The sequence below is a fragment of the Urocampus carinirostris genome, chromosome 2 (assembly GCF_059441175.1).
Source record: "Urocampus carinirostris isolate Australia breed hairy pipefish chromosome 2, RoL_Ucar_1.0, whole genome shotgun sequence".
NCBI classification, from domain to species: Eukaryota; Metazoa; Chordata; class Actinopteri; order Syngnathiformes; family Syngnathidae; genus Urocampus; species Urocampus carinirostris.
In genome coordinates this window covers 65989638-66006702 of record NC_142350.1, presented here as the reverse complement: position 1 = coordinate 66006702, position 17065 = coordinate 65989638, and the positions used below count along the sequence as shown (strand labels likewise).

General features: G+C 42.1%; 1 protein-coding gene across 1 annotated transcript; it reads left to right on the top strand.

Annotated features, from left to right (window-relative positions):
* The first annotated feature begins 450 nt into the window (after positions 1–450).
* ccne2 (cyclin E2) lies at positions 451–16832 on the top strand. Its single transcript, XM_088328133.1, has 12 exons — positions 451–510; positions 3460–3498; positions 5309–5390; positions 5547–5603; positions 7676–7818; positions 7895–8030; positions 8108–8254; positions 11890–11985; positions 12060–12194; positions 13355–13466; positions 13535–13692; positions 16366–16832. Exons 2-12 carry the CDS (start codon positions 3485–3487, stop codon positions 16480–16482), a joined length of 1197 nt encoding a protein of 398 aa, XP_088184259.1. The 5' UTR covers positions 451–510; positions 3460–3484; the 3' UTR covers positions 16483–16832.
* Positions 16833–17065: the final 233 nt, after the last annotated feature.

The window sequence follows — 17065 nt, the reverse complement described above, 5'->3', positions numbered from 1 at the left end:
GACCACTGTGGCACGCGTTTCAATTGGCTAAGTTTTGTAACGACTCCTCCCCCAAATACGGAAGGTCTCAAGATACTTGTAGAAAACTCGCTCAAAGTCCGCATTTTTGACCACTTCATACAGCGTTTTACAATATATACGTTTGGGGAGAGTGTGTCGTGTCGTTTAATTTCAACCGGAAAATACGGAAAGCCTTATTTCTGCGCAAAAACACAATAAACTACACTCATCGATTGAAACGACGGCAGCATACTCAGGAAAAGCAAAGAAAAAACCCCAACAAGTTGTATAATATCCATCTTTAATGATCGCTCCTATCTCGGTAAAGTCAAACAGGATCCGGGGTTTCACACAGACACGTCGCCCGCGGAATATTTTCCGCTCCTTTTCAAACTTTTGAGCGCGTTTCGAGTGGGAAGACGGAGCGCGCATGCGCGCGGCACAAGAGGCGGATATAAAGATTGGCGCCGGCGCGACAGCTGATCCACTCATTCATTCTTCTAACTGGAGGTAAGATCTAATCTCTGATCGTCTTATTTTTTGATGGGTTTTTAAACATTTTTTTAATCCCACAAAGTGTTTATTGATGTCTTTCTCGTTTGCTGGGGAAAAAACACTTAATTCTTGTCTCCTTTGTGTTTTAACCACGAAAAAGCGTTATAACTTAGTAATAAACCTCGTTTTTCTAAATTCTATCATTTGAATTCGACAATATAAACACACTGGACACACAATTATTCTACTTTATTTAATAATAGCATTCATTCTGTCATTTTTTTCCCTTTTTAACGATTTGAGGTGTATCAACACAATAACGTCTCGTTATTAAAAGTATCCCTTCTCGCCTCCGAGGTTTATTTTTCTCTTCTTTTAGGGCAAGTAAACAATACAATATATCATTTGATTATCTGCGTTAAAAGTAGTGTAATAACAGAATCAATAGTAATGTTGACCCAGTTAGCAAACCAGCTAGCAAGCTAACTCCAGTGGCTTCCCTCCCAAACTTGAACTCGTATTTCATCGCCCTATACGCTTTTAATGGGCACAAAACGGGCTCATTTTAGACGTCGAGGGTTAAATTGAGGTGTCAATGTTCATAAAAAGACACAAAGTTCGTATTTGGAGGGGCTTTTAGAGCTTCTTTGTGGCTGCAGAGGGAGTCCAGTTCGGGGGGGCTCCCACAATCCTCCCGCTTCGAACTGCTCGAAATTGGCGCGTCTTTGCGTTCCTATTCTCGCTTAAAGTTCATATTTTTAAGCGTTTTATGTCGCTTAAAGTACGCCGGGTGGGTTCGGGGACGTTTCTTCTAGTGTTAGAGGGTAAAAGTTTGTGTTTAAATGAGGTATTTTCTGAGTTTTTTTTGTTTGGAAGTGAGGGAGAGATACAACCCCCATTTTTTCTCAGTGGCGTCTGCTTGCTCCACATTCTTTTCTTTTTTTAACATTAAATCCACCATTTTGTATTTGTGTGCATCTAATCGCTTTATTTTTCTAGGTTTTGCTATTACATTTATAGATGCATCAATAATACAAGTAGACTAAGCTTGGATAAGATTAGTCTCATGTAGTTAGATAGATAGATAGATAGATAGATACTTTGTTCATCCCCGAAGGGAAATTCACATTAATACTCCTTTATGAGCTGGGTATTAAAGTAACAAGTACAAGACACATGTTGATGATAAACTAGTTATGCAAAATGATCATGCATACATTATTTTAAACAATGAATGTAAAGATGATCAATGTGGAGAAACATGGGATGGGCAGATACTGATAACAGGTATTGGTGTTGGTGACATAATCAGCCTTTACTAGTATCAGTTATCCTCTACGGCAGGGGTGTCAAACTCATTTTAACTCGGGGGCCACACGATATAACAAATATTCTGTCGGGGGCCGCACTAGTAGATTAAAGAGGGAAAAAAGAGAGATAAAGAAATAAGAGAAAGAGGGAGGGAAAAGGAGAGAGGGCAGGACAAAGAAAGAAAAAGAGAGAGGGAGAGAGTGTGAGAAACAAAGGGGATAAAAAGTCGTGAGAGAGGGGAAAAAGAAGAAAAAAAAGACAGGAAGAAAAATCCAAAGAGAAATAGAAAGACAGAAGGAGAGAAAAGAGAAAAGAAAGCGTGAAAGGTAGGAAGAAAGAAAGAGAAAAGGAAAATGGAAGTTAGAGCAAAATAAGTTAAAAAGACACAGAGAGAAAGAAACAAAGGAAGAGAAAAAGAGAGACACAGAGAGTGAAAGAGACAGAGAGTGGGAGAAAAGGGGTGAAAAAGAGAGAAAAAGAGAGAGAGAGAAAAAGAAATACAAGTACAGTGTCTTTGTTCGAGGCACCTGGCTTAGGCAACATCAAGTGGACATATTTCAACCTGCAGCTTGTTTTTCTCTTGCGCTTCTCTGAGTGCTGTCTCGCGGGCCGGAATCAATCCCTTAGCGGGCCTGATCTGGCCCGCGGGCCGCCTCTTTGACACCTGCGCTCTAAGGGATATTTACCTACCAAGAAATAAAATGAATCACGAATAAATGCATGGAAACTCGCATCGAGGTATTTCAATGTATGTTGCTTGAAAATATCAGTCGTTTTCCAGAGGGAAGGTAATATTATTTCATAATGATATCAGTATCCCTACTCAAGATCTGGGTGTTGGTCTGATAATATTGATCACCTCAGTAGCCTAGATGGTAGGGCGCCCGCTTTGAGACTGGGAGGTTGCTGGTTCGCGCCTCGGCCGAGTCATACCTAAGACTTATAACATTGGTAAATGGCGGCGCCCTCTGTTGGCTGCGGCTGCATCGGCTCGCTACAACGGGTCAGGTGTATCGACATTTCATTCTGTGTACATTGTTACAAAGAATGACAATACAAAGGAAACTATTATATTATTATTATCTCCGTGTGCCCGCTTTGAGACTGGGAGGTCGCTGGTTCGCGCCTCGGCCGAGTCATACCTAATTGGTAAAATGGCGGCGCCCTCTGTTGGCTGCGGCTGCATCGGCTCGCTACAACGGGTCAGGTGTATCGACATTTCGTTCTGTGTACATTGTTACAAAGAATGACAATACAAAGGAAATTATTATTATTATTATTATAAAATTGGATCAATTGCATAAACGGGATCAAAATAACATCAGGCACACATGATGAACTCCACAATTTGGTGTTTAGGGTTGAATAAAGTAAGACCAGGCTGATTGCCACACTGAATCTTATGTTCCTAATTTCTCCCTAAATACTTCATTTTGTAACATTCTGTCATTAGTGTGCCGTCTTAGAATACCTTGTGGGTCACTTGGAACTTTGTTGACCTAAAGTTGCTCTTTGTGAGTCAAATACGAGAACATGGCTCTTTAGCACATAGTTGCCGATCAGCCACAGCGGCTCCAGGAAGCGTCTTCATTTCATTCGGTTCATCTCGATGATGATGTGGAGCTCACTGATGTTTTCATGTTTCTTTTGCAGAAGCACAAGTCCAGTCACCGGAACAATGTCCAGACGCAGGTGAGCTTCTAGCTCTGCCATTGTGGTGAGGGAGGAGTCGATAAGTGGGATTCTTAAAAGAAAGGGAGGGACTGGGCCTCCCGCCACTCTCTCGAATGGGGATAAGGGTGGGCCAGGGTGGTTCACATTATCACATTTTCTGAGTATTCCTGGCATCCCTGCTGTTTTTGACTTCTCCTATGCCGTTATGATTTTAGAATACTAGCAATATTGCAAACTTCTATTTATTATAGTGTTCTTTGCCGGAGGATACCAACGATTACTGCAAAAGGGTAGTCGACTGACCATTTGCAAATATTTAGTTTCCACTTAATGCTCCCACAAAATTTAAACACAAACCTGTTCATATATGGAAAAAAAGGAATTTCTTAGCATGTGTTTATAAAATGTAGTTAGCGAGGTGCACATTTTTATTACGAGAAACTATTGAGGATAAAAGAAACGTGATATGTTAATTACAGTGTAAACTGTGATAAAGCGGTAGTTATCAACAGCTGGTGGACTAATAAAATGATCACTAGTCTATTTTTGCCGTGCTCAGTAAGTTGGGACTCGTTTCTGTGGCCGTTGCAGGGGTCAGGGACATATGGCTCATGCGCCATAAAAACAAAATCCTAAATGTTTTCGCCGTGTCATCCTTTTAATAGCTTGAGCGAAGCTACTTGTATTACACAAGAAGTTGAAACAACGCTATTATTACAAACGTATTAGTCCAGTATACAGTATATGGGGCACACCAACAGACCCTGTTTTGGCTGTACATTGCTAAGGAATCCTTTTATACGGAAGCTCATTAAACAATGACCGTTCACTGTTGAGACACTTAAGAATGAAAACCCTCAGAACAAACTGTAAACACCCCAAAATGCCAGCTAAGCAATCAGCAATTTTAATGGGTGAGAGGTAGGGATGGGCAGAGCTATGCACAGTCCCTTCTGTCTCGCCCAGTCTGCGCCAAAGGTAATTACGTACTTACTTTGCTCGCACCTTGGAACCATGATTTAGGACACATGTGTCAAACAGGCGGCCCTCGGGCCAGATCAGGCCCACCAGTGGTTTAATTCTGGCCCACAAGACAACAGTGAGAGAAGTGCAAGAGGAAAATGAGCTGTGTTTTAAATATTTCCACCGCATTCCACCCGAGCCAGTTAACTCTTGCAAAACAACTGTGGTAGTATTTTTCTATTACTCTCTCACTTTCTTCTTTTTTATTTTTTTCTCTCTCCCTTGTTCACTCTCTTTTTCTCTTTTTTTCTCTCTCTTCTCTATTTATCTCTCACTCTCCAACTCTTTCTTTTTCATCTCTAACTTACGCTGTATTTGTCTTTCTATTTTTCTTTCCTTCTCACCCTCTCTTTCTCTCCCCTTTTTTGATCTCTCTCACCTCACTTTGTCTCTCTTTTCCCCCTGCCCACTCTCTTTCTCTGTTGTTTCATTTCTCTCATTCTTTTCATCCTTCTCTTTTTCTTTCTCTCCTTATTTCTTTTATTTATTTATTTATTTCTCTATTTCTCCTTTCATATCTCAATTCTGCTCTTTTTCTCTCACTGTTACTCTGTCTCCCTTGATCTCCCTATCTGTTTATCGCTCTCTCTTTCCTTCCCCCTCTTTCTCTTTTTCTCCCTTTCTCCTTTTCTAAACTTACTTGTTCGGCCCCGGTGACATTTTTTATAGCATTTGTGGCCCACAGCTAAAACGAGTTTGACACCCCTGATTTTGGACAAAAATTTTGTTCAAAATGAACCTCAAGAAACTCGAAAAAATGATGTGGTATATTTGTATTGATCCAATTTGTCAAATTTCTCTGCAGTGGTCGCATCACCCTTCAAGCCAGAGACTCAAACACAATCGAACCCACCGTCAGAGCGCCACTGAGGAAACGGAAGTGCGAGGTCAGTTGATCCAGGTTTTAGGCTTTTTACTCACAGTAACTCAAAGTACAAATCATCAAGTCCCTCTTTACTCCTGCAAAATAATCAGTTGGGGTGAAAATATTTCACTTTCTGCCTCCGTTTATGTAACTGGTTTTGTATGTGTGTGTCTGGCAGCCCTCCAAGAAGAAGAGTCAACCCGCCGCCAAGAAACAAAACTGCTATGAAATTCAGGTTGGTGTTTCCGGCCTCCCGTTGAGCAGTGAGAGTTGATGAACATTTTTTAATATAATTGACTAATCGGTGAATTAAACGCTTCTTCAAAAGTCAAGTATCCTATTTTTCGCACTGTAGGATGATCATTAGATGCAAAAAAAAATGGTATTTAGTGATACAGTGGAACCTCGGTTCTCGACCATAATCCGTTCCAGAACCCTGTTCGAGAACCGATTTGTTCAATCACCGAAATCAATTTTCCCATTAAAAATAATGTAAATCGTTTTAATCCGTTCCAACGCCCTGAATGTTTACCGTGAATGTTTAACGTAAACATGAAGCTAATCGTACGTTCGCGTTATCGTAATCTTCCGTACGAAAGATTACGCTAACATGAACGTGTAAAAATAAAATAATCAGGTCGTTTACAAGTCATTTAGCACCCGGGTCTCTACAAAAAGTGGCTAGCGCTTCATTGGAAAGGGGGCTCCGTTCCAACACCCTGGATGTTCAACGTAATCATAAAGCTAACCCAGGCTAATCGTACGTTTGCGTTATCGTAATCTTCCGTACGAAAGATGACGCTAACATGAACGTGTAAAAATTTAAAAAAGGATAAAGAAAAGAATTATGAATAGGATTTCTTACCTTTGTGGTGGTCAGCAGAAGGCGCAGGCAAGATCAGACACTCGCACACCTCTTTCATATTTGGCTATTATGTCTTTCTTAAAGGCAATAGTTGTACTAACAACTTTTCTTTTTTCACCTGTCCTGCTTGCACCGACCTTTTTCGGAGGCATAGTTAAGGGCTAAAACACTCCGTTCACCGATATAAAAAGCGAAAGCAAAAAGAGGCAAGTGCGCACGTGATAACAGTTGGTCACGAGGGGTGGGGGCGATCTACACCCGTATGCTGCTCAGCATCGCACCCTAGCGTACGCACTCACGCATTTCCTGCGTTCGAACTCCGAATTTTTGACCAAACAGCGAAGCAAGAATTTCTAAAAAATTTTGGTCGAACTCCGATTTGTTCGAACTGAAAGGCGTTCGAAAACCGAGGTTCCACTGTATATTTTTCATATATAAGCATTTGATTATATATTTGCAATGGATTCAAAGTTATTTGACAGGGAGGAAGCAATATGTGAAAATGGGAGCGTTGTCATCTGAATACTTGGACATCTGTTGTGGAGTACCACAGGGTTCTATCCTGGGTCCAAAGTTATTTAATTTATATATTAATTATATTTTTAATGTTTCAAAACTATTAAAATGTGTAATATTTGCCGACGACACTAACATTTTCTATTCAAATGCTAACTATATTGATTTGGTAACCTGCATTAATTGTAAAAGTATGGATGGATATGAAATGATCTGCATTTATATATCGCTTTTCAAGTCAAGACTTCCCAAAGCGCTTTACAGTGTGCTTCACATTTCCCAATAGCGGCCGTGCAGCCATGTAAGGCGCTAACCTGCATATTGGGGGTATTAGGGGTTCAGTGTCTTACCCAAGGACACTTTGACATGTAACACGGAGGAGCCGGGAATCGAACTGCGATCTCTTGATCCCAAGACGAGCGCTCTACCTCCTGAGCCACTAGCCGCCCCTATAAATAAATGATCTTTAAATTTAAATAAAACCAAAGTGATATTCTTTGGTAATCGCAAGGCAAATCTAGATTTAGAAGTAAAAATGGATGGTGCAGCAATAGACACTGTATCAGAAATTAAGTTTTTAGGGGTTGTAATAGACAATAAATCAAGCTGAAAAACACACATCAGACATATACAAACTAAGGTATCTAAAAGCATTTAAATAATTAATAAAGGCATGGCATGGGGCGGCAGTAGTTCAATTCCCGGCTTCTCTGAGTTTAATATTGAAGTGTCCTCGGGCAATACACTGACCCCTCCTAATGCCCTCGACAATGAGGTAGGTGCCTTGTATGGCTGACCTTGCTATTAATGTGTGAACGGGTAAGGTGTGAAGTGAATTGTAAAGTGCTTTGGGGGTCCATAAAATGCAGTCCATTTACCATGGCGGCCATAACTATATCTTTTGCTGGTTGTGTTTTCGTGTTCAGACGTGTTGGTCAGAAGAGGGAGCGAGCCCGTGCGTCCTCATCGAAACGCCACATAAAGAACTGGAACCGGCCGACTTGTCCAACTTCAAGCAGTACCGCTTCAAGAACCTCTTCATTAAATCTTCTCCCCTGCCCAGGCTCAGGTACGCGCCCTTAAAGATGGCCGCCGCGTATCGCGTCCGGCACGATCTTTTACGACACATTGTCGCCGTGTTGCAGTTGGGCCAGCTCGGACGACGTGTGGATCAAGATGCTCAACAAGGAACTCAAGTACGTTCACGACAAGAACTACCTGCAGAGGCACCACAAGCTGCAGCCCAGCATGAGGGCCATCCTCCTCGATTGGCTGCTGGAGGTCAGAATCGGGAAATGTTGAGTTGAGTGGCATATTAGCATGTCATTTACAGTGTTATTTCTAAATGGTCTTACTAGGTGAGCGAAGTCTACTGCCTCCACCGGCAGACGGCATACCTGGCGCAGGATTTCTTCGATCGCTTCATGTTGACTCAGGAGAACGTCAACAAGGACTACCTGCAGCTCATCGGCATCACCGCGCTCTTCATTGCCTCCAAGATCGAGGTACTGATACTCGACAATAAAAAGTACACATTTCATCACTCGTGTCATACTTGCAATGCACATGAATAAGGTTTAAACTTAGCAAAAAGATAATGTTTCCATCAAACACACAAAAATAGTCTCATCTCATTAGCTGTACCGCTTATCCTCATTAGGGTCGCGGGGGGGCTGGAGCCCATCCCAGCCATCTCCGGGCAGTGGGCAGGGGACACTCTGAACTGGTTGCCAGCCAATCGCAGGGCACAGACAACTCATTCGCTCATTCACACCTAGGGAGAATTTGGACCGGCCAATCCACCTGAAATGCATGTCTTTGGAATGTAGGAGGAAACCCACACAAGCACAGGGAGAACATACAAACTCCGCACAGGAAGTCTGGAGCTGGATTTGAACCCACGACAGGTTCCCATGACATGAACTGTGCCGCACAAGCGCTAACCACTGCGCCGCCGTGCTGCCCAAAAATAGTTTTACTAGAAAATCGCAATGACCCAAAATTGGTGAGCTACTTTCAGAATAGGCCCGCAGGTACCTTAGTCGTCCTTAGGGGGCACCCTGACGCCCACAAACACCACGTTGAATACCTCTGCTCTAAAACAATATTATGTCTTGAGACACTCTGAAACAATATACTGAGGTTTTCAATGCTCACTATAAACATGGAGAAGGGTGTGTTTGTTCAGGACAGGCATAACAATGTATTGCATTTTCAGGCCAATTTTTCGATATTAAAGCTAACAAGTTCTGTTTAATGGCAATTTATAATCACATAGTTCAACTTTTTAATTCTAATGTGTAAATCTAGTGGAAGCTAGAGCTCTTGTTGGTGATAGGAATGAGTGGAGAAGTGTCGTGAAAGGATAGTGGGGTGTTTGGACGCGTTCTAAGGGATGGGCAGGGCATTGGTATGATGCGGCGGGGGTAAACCAGTCAAAGATTTCGGGCCCTACTGTTGAACAGTGTTGTGTCACCCTGACCCGAGTGACATGGCTGCTTTCTTGTGTCCCGTTTCATCTGGAGGGACGAAAGCATGACCAACTTAGGTGCCGAGGGTTGGCCATGGTCCCAAAAATGTTTGTGTGTGTTTTTTCCTATTTTCTTCCCTTTTTTATTTTATTTGTTATTGCATGTGTTTGTCTTGCTGTCGGTCACCCCTCTTGAGGTGTATGACCAAGGTAGATAGATAGAATTCTATCTATCTAATGTCAAAAGTACAGCTCAAGCGTCATATGAGACCCATTTCAGCAGGCCGCGGCATAACGAAATTATACACAGAACCGCTTGTTTACATCAAATATGCAGAGCTCCATTTTTTTTTCCTTTTTATAATAGTCACAAGTCAAGTCACATTCATTTGTGACGCCCTTAATCACGAAACGTCTCAAAGGACTACACGGTCAACTTATATCCATTTATATACAAAAATAGTCTGTGAAAGCCGCTCCTATATTTAGCAAAATATGAACTTTTACTCAAACTGATATTGGGCAGTTTACCTTCAGCACGAGGTGATAGAGCCGAAGGTACGGCAAGCGCAGAAGCCCATAAAGTGCCAAACGAAAAAGACTGTCGCACACGCCCGTGGCTAAACAAATGAATGCGGTACCAGAGTTTTAACAGTCATGCAACAAAAACACAAATTTTGGGAGAATTCAAAACAACTCAAAACAATCACATTTCAACTCTGTTACACAAACATAGAAAACTACATGTCGGGACCAGAACAGGAAACAGGACCCACTCGCGCAACGTTACTCACAGTTTTATGGGGGAGAAGGGAAAGGAGCGCACACTCGATTCGGAGATTGTTGGTCTCGAGGAGTAGGTTGGGGAAGCGGGACTTCCGTGGCGAGCGATAGCGTAGTCGGGAACAGGAAAAAGTCAAAAACCAGGAGAGGAGAGTAGCCGTGGTCGAGATCAAACAGATCGTAGCGGGAGAACAACAGGAGGCGAAAAAAGGGCTTGCCGTGTAAAAACGGAGATTCGCAGACGGACCGACAAAAGGGGACTGACATGACAGTGTTCATATACTGACAAGGAGCCAATCTGTCAACAAGCTGCAGCTGGCACCCACAGGCGGGGCCAATTGGGCGCCGTGGCAACCGCGACACTACAGCAAATATGGCATTTTTCTCCAGGCTAACATAACATATTATTTTGGTCAACTCGCCATATACTTCGATGCGCATCGCCAATTATCTACTATACTAAAATAAACCGACAGCCATTGCTTTTTGAAGGCTTCAAACGATGAAGAACAGGGTTTCTGCGAATCCTTAAAAAGTCTTAAAGGGCATCAAATTCATTACTGTACTCTGAAAATAAGGACTTAATTGGCATTAAAATGTCTCAAATCCAATTTATAGGATTTATATTTGTTTGAGCTAAAAAGATTTAGTCCTATTTATCAATTTCCTTTTAAACATAATGCACCCATTTCCTTTCATGGCAACATGGCGCTATCACAGTAGCGGAACTATCGAACGGTGATTTGTTTCAGTCGAGCCTCTTCAGTCTTCCCACCATACAAATACAATTTCGCACAAAAACGTCTAATTTGAACCATGTTAAAGTGAACATTTAATTAGAAATTGTTGTCCAACGAACGTTTTTAACCAAGGCTAAAAGCTGAGCAAAGTAATGTGCACGAGGCACAATGTATTGTGTGCAAATAATATTTGTGTTTTTTTTTTTTTCAACTGTGTTTTTTGGGTGAATTAGTCTTAAATTTGATTTCAAAAGTATTGAAATTAACTTGCCTTAATCTATTGGAACCCCGAATAAAGATATTGACGCAGCACACATTCTCCTGAGATGAAATTACTTCTCGATTTGTCTTCTTTCCGTTACTAAATGTGAAAGTCTAAACCAAGGTCGTGCTGCCACCCAGCGGTCAAACCGTAATTTACACATTTTATTATTATTACCAGAAATTGCAGGGGTTTGTGGTTTGAACAATTTTATTGACACTTTTAACAGCAATTAAACACATTCACAATTTCATTATATCATATTCTAACAATATGAGGTTTGAACAATTTTTATCAACACTTTTAACAGCAATTCACAATTTCACCATCAGGGTTGGGTAGGGTTACTTTAACTGGATTACTTTCAATTACCTTTGGATTACTTCAATACCAAATATGCTAATAAAAGACTAAAGAAACTAAATATGAATAAAATGATGACTCACAACACGTGGTAAGCTTTCTCTCCTGGCTTTGATCTCTTTGATCTCCGGCAAAACGAACATCAAATGCGACAGAAACAAAATGAAAATCAATCCAAACAGCTTGCCAACATCATTTTTGCCGTTCTATGTGTTCCGTTACTCCCCAAGCCTGCACAAAATTGAGTCATTTTATTCATATTTAGTTTCTTTTGTCTTTTTTAGCATATTTGGTACTGGAGTCATCCAAAAGTAATTGAAAGTAATCAAGTTAAAGTAACGCTACCCAACCCTGTTCACCATATCATATTCTAACAAGGTCTCTGGAGGTAAAGTGAAAGTGTGACATTCTGCCTTTGCTCTTTATTTCCGCCAAAGCAGAACAAACACTATGCACCCCTTTTTGTGTTTATTGAGGATGTTATTTTTTGAGTTTCTCATACAAGACCCTTCTCAATCACAGGAAATCTACCCTCCCAAAATCGCCGAGTTTGCCTACGTGACAGACGGCGCTTGTGACGTATGGGACATCCAGCGCACGGAGCTTCACATCCTCAAGGTGGCGCCCTCGCGCTTACCCACATTCATCAAGCCTTCCGAAATAAAAGTGACATTTTTTTTGTATGGTTGCAGGCATTGGACTGGAATCTTTGTCCAGAGACTCCGATCTCCTGGCTCAAGCTTTACGCTCAGGTGGAGGCGCAAAAAGAGGACGAAAATTTCCTGGTGCCGCAGTTCTCTCAGGACATGTACATCCAGATCACGCAGGTGAGGACTCTGCTTTCAAGCGACCAGATTTGAGGAAGTACCGTATTTTCCGCACTATAAGGCGCACCTAAAAGTCTTAATTTTTTTCAAAAGCTGACCATGCGCCTTATAAAACAGTGCGCCTTATATATGGATCAATATTAAGTCGCAAAGTCTTGCAACTAATGCAAAGCAGCCGCCGACTAGATTTCCCCCAAACGCGAAGTAGTCCGCGGTGTATGCTGGGATTTAAATACCGGCGTTTCATTGGCTAACCAATGTGTCAATCATCATTTGAATCGCTCACTATTGGCTAAAGTTATTTGGAGGTAAAGGGGGCGGATCCTTTTTACAATTTACAGGCTCCCATAGGTTAAAGGGGCAAAACAAAGCCTGCAATTGGCCGAAAAAGATGTGTCAATCATCAGTTGAATCGATCACTATTGGCTAAAGTTATTCGGAGGTAAAGGGGGCGGATCCTTTTAATCATTTACAGGCTAGCATAGGCTAAAGGGGCAAAACAAAGCCTGCAATTGGCCGAAAAAGATGAATGTGAATAGCATGTTGGGTTGACGGCATAGAGAAAACAGTATTTTACTATTCTGTACTGTATTTGTAAATATTTTACTCTCCTGGATTTACTACACTCACGGATATAAGAGGACCATGGTTGCACATTATTGAACACAACGACTTCGGTGAGCTACTCCGGCTATATATTTTCCCAGTATCTTGTTTCAGAGTGATATCGATGTTTCTGTGATGGGTCTTTTTTTAAATTAAACTCAACTCCAAGTGTTTATTGTCATATGCACAGTAAAGTTGCGAGCGAAAAAGAAAATAGAAACTAAGGAATGGTTGGCATTTCTTGAATCCCAAGACTTTAACCTTCCGAATGATATTTGGAACGATGCATTTGAGTGACATCGTACGGACACCGCATCCGCACGTGTCTATGACACGTATTTGCTTCTTTGCAAGCTTTGGGAATGTTAAGGGGACTGAACTATCTGACTGTTTTGTCGACGTTCCCATTGTAGCGCCTTATAATCCGGTGCGCCTTATGTATGGAAGATATAGGACCAAAAACTATTTTTTGGGGGGTGCGCCTTATAACCCGGTGCACCCTATAGTGCAGAAAATATGGTAAACTAAAAACAAAAACTGTTTTGTCATGTCAGCTGTTAGACCTGTGCATGATGGACATCCACTCGCTAGACTTCAGCTACAGTGTCCTCGCCGCGGCCGCTTTCTGCCACTTCTCTACCTTTGACATCGTCAATAAAGTTTCCGGTAAGAACCACTGACGTTTTACCGATAACCCGAGCATAGAATTTACCCGAGTCATCTGGCGTATTTAGGCCTGACCTGGGAAAGCGTGTCCGAGTGCGTGCGGTGGATGAACCCCTTTGTGGACACGCTGCGCTCGGAAGCCAAACCCGAGCTCAAGACCTTCGCCAAGGTGAAGACCGAAGACCGGCACAACATCCAGACGCACGTCACCTACTTGGATTTCCTGGTGAGCATGCATTTGAAGAAATCGCACTCGTCAGCACATTCCCCACACACCATTGGGGCGGCAGTAGCTCAGGAGGTAGAGCGCTCGTCTTAGGATCAAGGGATCCCAGTTCGAATCCCGGCTCGTCCGTGTTACATGTCGAAGTGTCCTTGGGTAAGACACTGAACCCCTAATACCCCCAATAAGCAGGTTAGGGCCTTACATGGCTGCAAGGCCGCCATTGGGAAATGTGAAGCACATTGTAAAGCGCTTTGGGAAGTCATTGACTTGAAAAGCGCTATAGAAATGCAGATCATTTCATTGTGTTCAATTATACTCCTCCAGTTGTTTATGTCGGGTGTTTTCGCGTGACCATTCAAGATGACGATAACAAAGCACATATTTACTACTGCGCTGAGAGAAAATGAGGGCTTTGTCGTGTGTAGTGTGAGCCCTATATTTCTAGACGACAGCACCAGGGCATCCATGTCTTGGATAATAGTGCCAAATTGCAACTTAGACGTGGACCGTGTCTTTGTGTTGTCATTGCTTGTCACAATCTATCTATCTATACCTTGGTCATATCCCTCAAGAGGTGTGACCAACAGCAAGACAAACACATACAATAACAAAGAAAATAAAAAAGGGGAAAAAATAGCAAAAAAAACACACGAAAATGTTTGGGCCATGGCCAACCCAAATGGCCAACCCAAATGCCCAAACACCCCAACAAGTTAGGCACCTAAGTTGGACATGCTCCCTCCCAATGAAACGGGACACGAGAAAGCCGCCATGTCACTCGGGTCAGGGTGACACAACACACTGTTTTGTTCAACAGCAGGGCCCGACAGCTTTCGCTGGTTTACCCCTGCCGCGTCATACAGGTGCCACATTACCAGACTAAATTGTAACCACTTGCTATCGGTCTGCAATGTTACTAGAAATGCATGCTAGTGGAAAAGAGCAGCTCACAAAAAAGAGAACAAGCCAAACCTCATGTAAAGCAGCAGTGTTTAAAATGTAACACAAAAAAATAGAAGCTTGTAGTCTGGAATTTACGGTAATAGTAATTCCCTTCCATGCCGAATAAGTTGAATTTCAGGTGTCTGTATGGCAGAATCAGCTTAAATTTCTTTGAATGTGGTCTTCAAAAGGTCTTATAAAGCCTTCAATTTGAATGGAAAAATCCTGAGGGAACCCTCGCATATATCCTTGGCTGTATCTCCGCAACACGTGTCAACAAAATGGCTGTTTTTTTCTGTATTGTTAAACGTCAACTCGCATTTGCAGTGTGTTATCGCCATCTACTGTTGAGGAGTGTACACTACCCTCAGTCATTTTTCTTTTTTTTTGTGCAGTGTCTGAAACTTGTGACAAAAAGTTAGCAGACACCAGGACAGACAACTCATTTCTCGCAGCTGTTCGCAAAAAAACCATTGTTGCAAAGCATTAAGGAATGATAATCAGAATATATAACAGAACAACACTTTAGAATTAAGTTTATGATAAATCTACTTATAACATTCATTGCATGTCTATGACACCGCTTTTTTCCATCTGCCATCATTATGTACCTGTATTTACTCATCTTCACAGGGATGTGATTTTTCCGACTATAGTCGGAATTCCGACTTTTTCACTTTCACTTTTTCACTTGCGTAGCAAACAAATTCAAAATCCGACTGTCTCACGCTTACCTTTATTGCTCTGGCGCACCCTGGCGGCTGTTAGAAAAATTGGCCGCATTGTTGCACAAGCTGCAGGGACTGAACTGCATTTGAACTGACCTTGCAGTATTTACAAAAAAATCAGTTATATGGGCAAATTATTTTGTTATTTAAATCTTCTAAAGATGTTACTTAAATGATAAATATAAGCATGGTTTCAGACAAGTAAATTGCTTAAAACCCAGGAGCTTCGGGGGGGGGGTCGCCCCCCCTGCGCCCCCTCACCGGGCTACGCCCTGGACCTCCTGGGAGGGCTGCGGCCCCCAAACCCCCAGCTAGGTTTCAGACTTTTTCTCCTCACGTCAATCACATCCCTGTCTTCATTCATGCAATGTTGCGTCCTCTGCTACAAGCTAGGTGAACTCCTCTTTCCACGATGCTTTTAATGTACGTTTACAATTTGTAGCGTCACAAATTTTGTTAGCTTCTTTTGAATATTTCTCCTGCGGCTGAGGTTTTGTCTTGATCCCTAACCACTTCTCCATTTTTCTTGTGTTCTCTCTGCGTCTACTTTGGAAAATGATATGCAAATGGTCGCCCTTAAACGCTCGGGAAAATCTAGAAGCAGGAAGTTATTCGATGCAGGCTTCTGATTGGCTGCCGTGTATGCATATTGCCAAACGAACCGGAATTCCGAAATTTCAAGCTGAACAAAGATTTTGAAATCAAACTTTTGATTAGAAAAAAAATAACAACGAAAGATTTTTTTTCTTTCTAAAAAAGATGTTGGCCTTTTTTAAATTGTATTCTGTAAGTTGTAGGCCGGACGTAAAAGATGCACACCCCGGGCGTCTGGGCAGACTATTTAAGACACTGCTTTGTGCCAAACAATGTATTATAGGTGTCCTCTGCTCGAAGTCAGCTAGGATGGGTTCCGACTCCCTTTTAGGCATCACGAGGATTAACTGACCGACCGAATCCACTAGAAAATCTAAAAAAATGAATGTTTTTTTGCCTGTGCCCACAGAGAAAAGCCCAAGAGCGCCAAGCCGAGGAGGCTGCCGACTGCCCCCTATCCCCAGTCGTCCCGGTGGCGACTGTTTTGACACCACCCAGTAGCACGGAGAAACCGACCAATCACTGAGCGGCGGTTAGGGACGCGAAAGCCCAAAAAGCGAACAAGTTGAATTTAAACCCGAGAACGACATATTTGTTGAAAGACTTCCTGGTGCTGCTTCACTTCGTGGTTCATTCCATTGACAGAGGGGGAACAAGCATCTCTGTGGTTACCGTGGCAACCACCGGTTTTGTGCCATTTTGTTTATCGTGACTGTTTCATTCCTGAAAACTTGACCTCAGCAGTCGCGCCGCTGCACCTGTGCCGCAGTGAACTTGTATTTATTGAATGAAAGAGAAAAAAAAAAGGAACATGAATTTTGAGCTATTTATGACCTAGGTCTGCATTGGTGCCTTGAGATGTTCAAATGTGTATTGTTTGTGTACATACATCCATTTTGGAAAATGAACTTTAATAGGACTTTACAAGCTTTTAATAAAAAGAAAAACAAATCTGGGTCGGTTAATGATTGTTTGGTGTAAAACTTCAAATGGTGCTTCTAAAAAGTACCTTGAACATAATGGGTTTTTAAGTACCATGTATAATTAAAAACAACTACAATATTTATCTATCTACCCTGGTCATATCCCTCGAGAGGGGTGACCGATAG

Bases quoted from the DNA above. Each gene is read 5' to 3' on its own strand.
- ccne2 (XM_088328133.1), top strand. The intron at 8,255-11,889 runs GTACTGATACTC...TCTCAATCACAG, and splicing joins TCATTGCCTCCAAGATCGAG to GAAATCTACCCTCCCAAAAT. The intron at 11,986-12,059 runs GTGGCGCCCTCG...GTATGGTTGCAG, and splicing joins CGGAGCTTCACATCCTCAAG to GCATTGGACTGGAATCTTTG.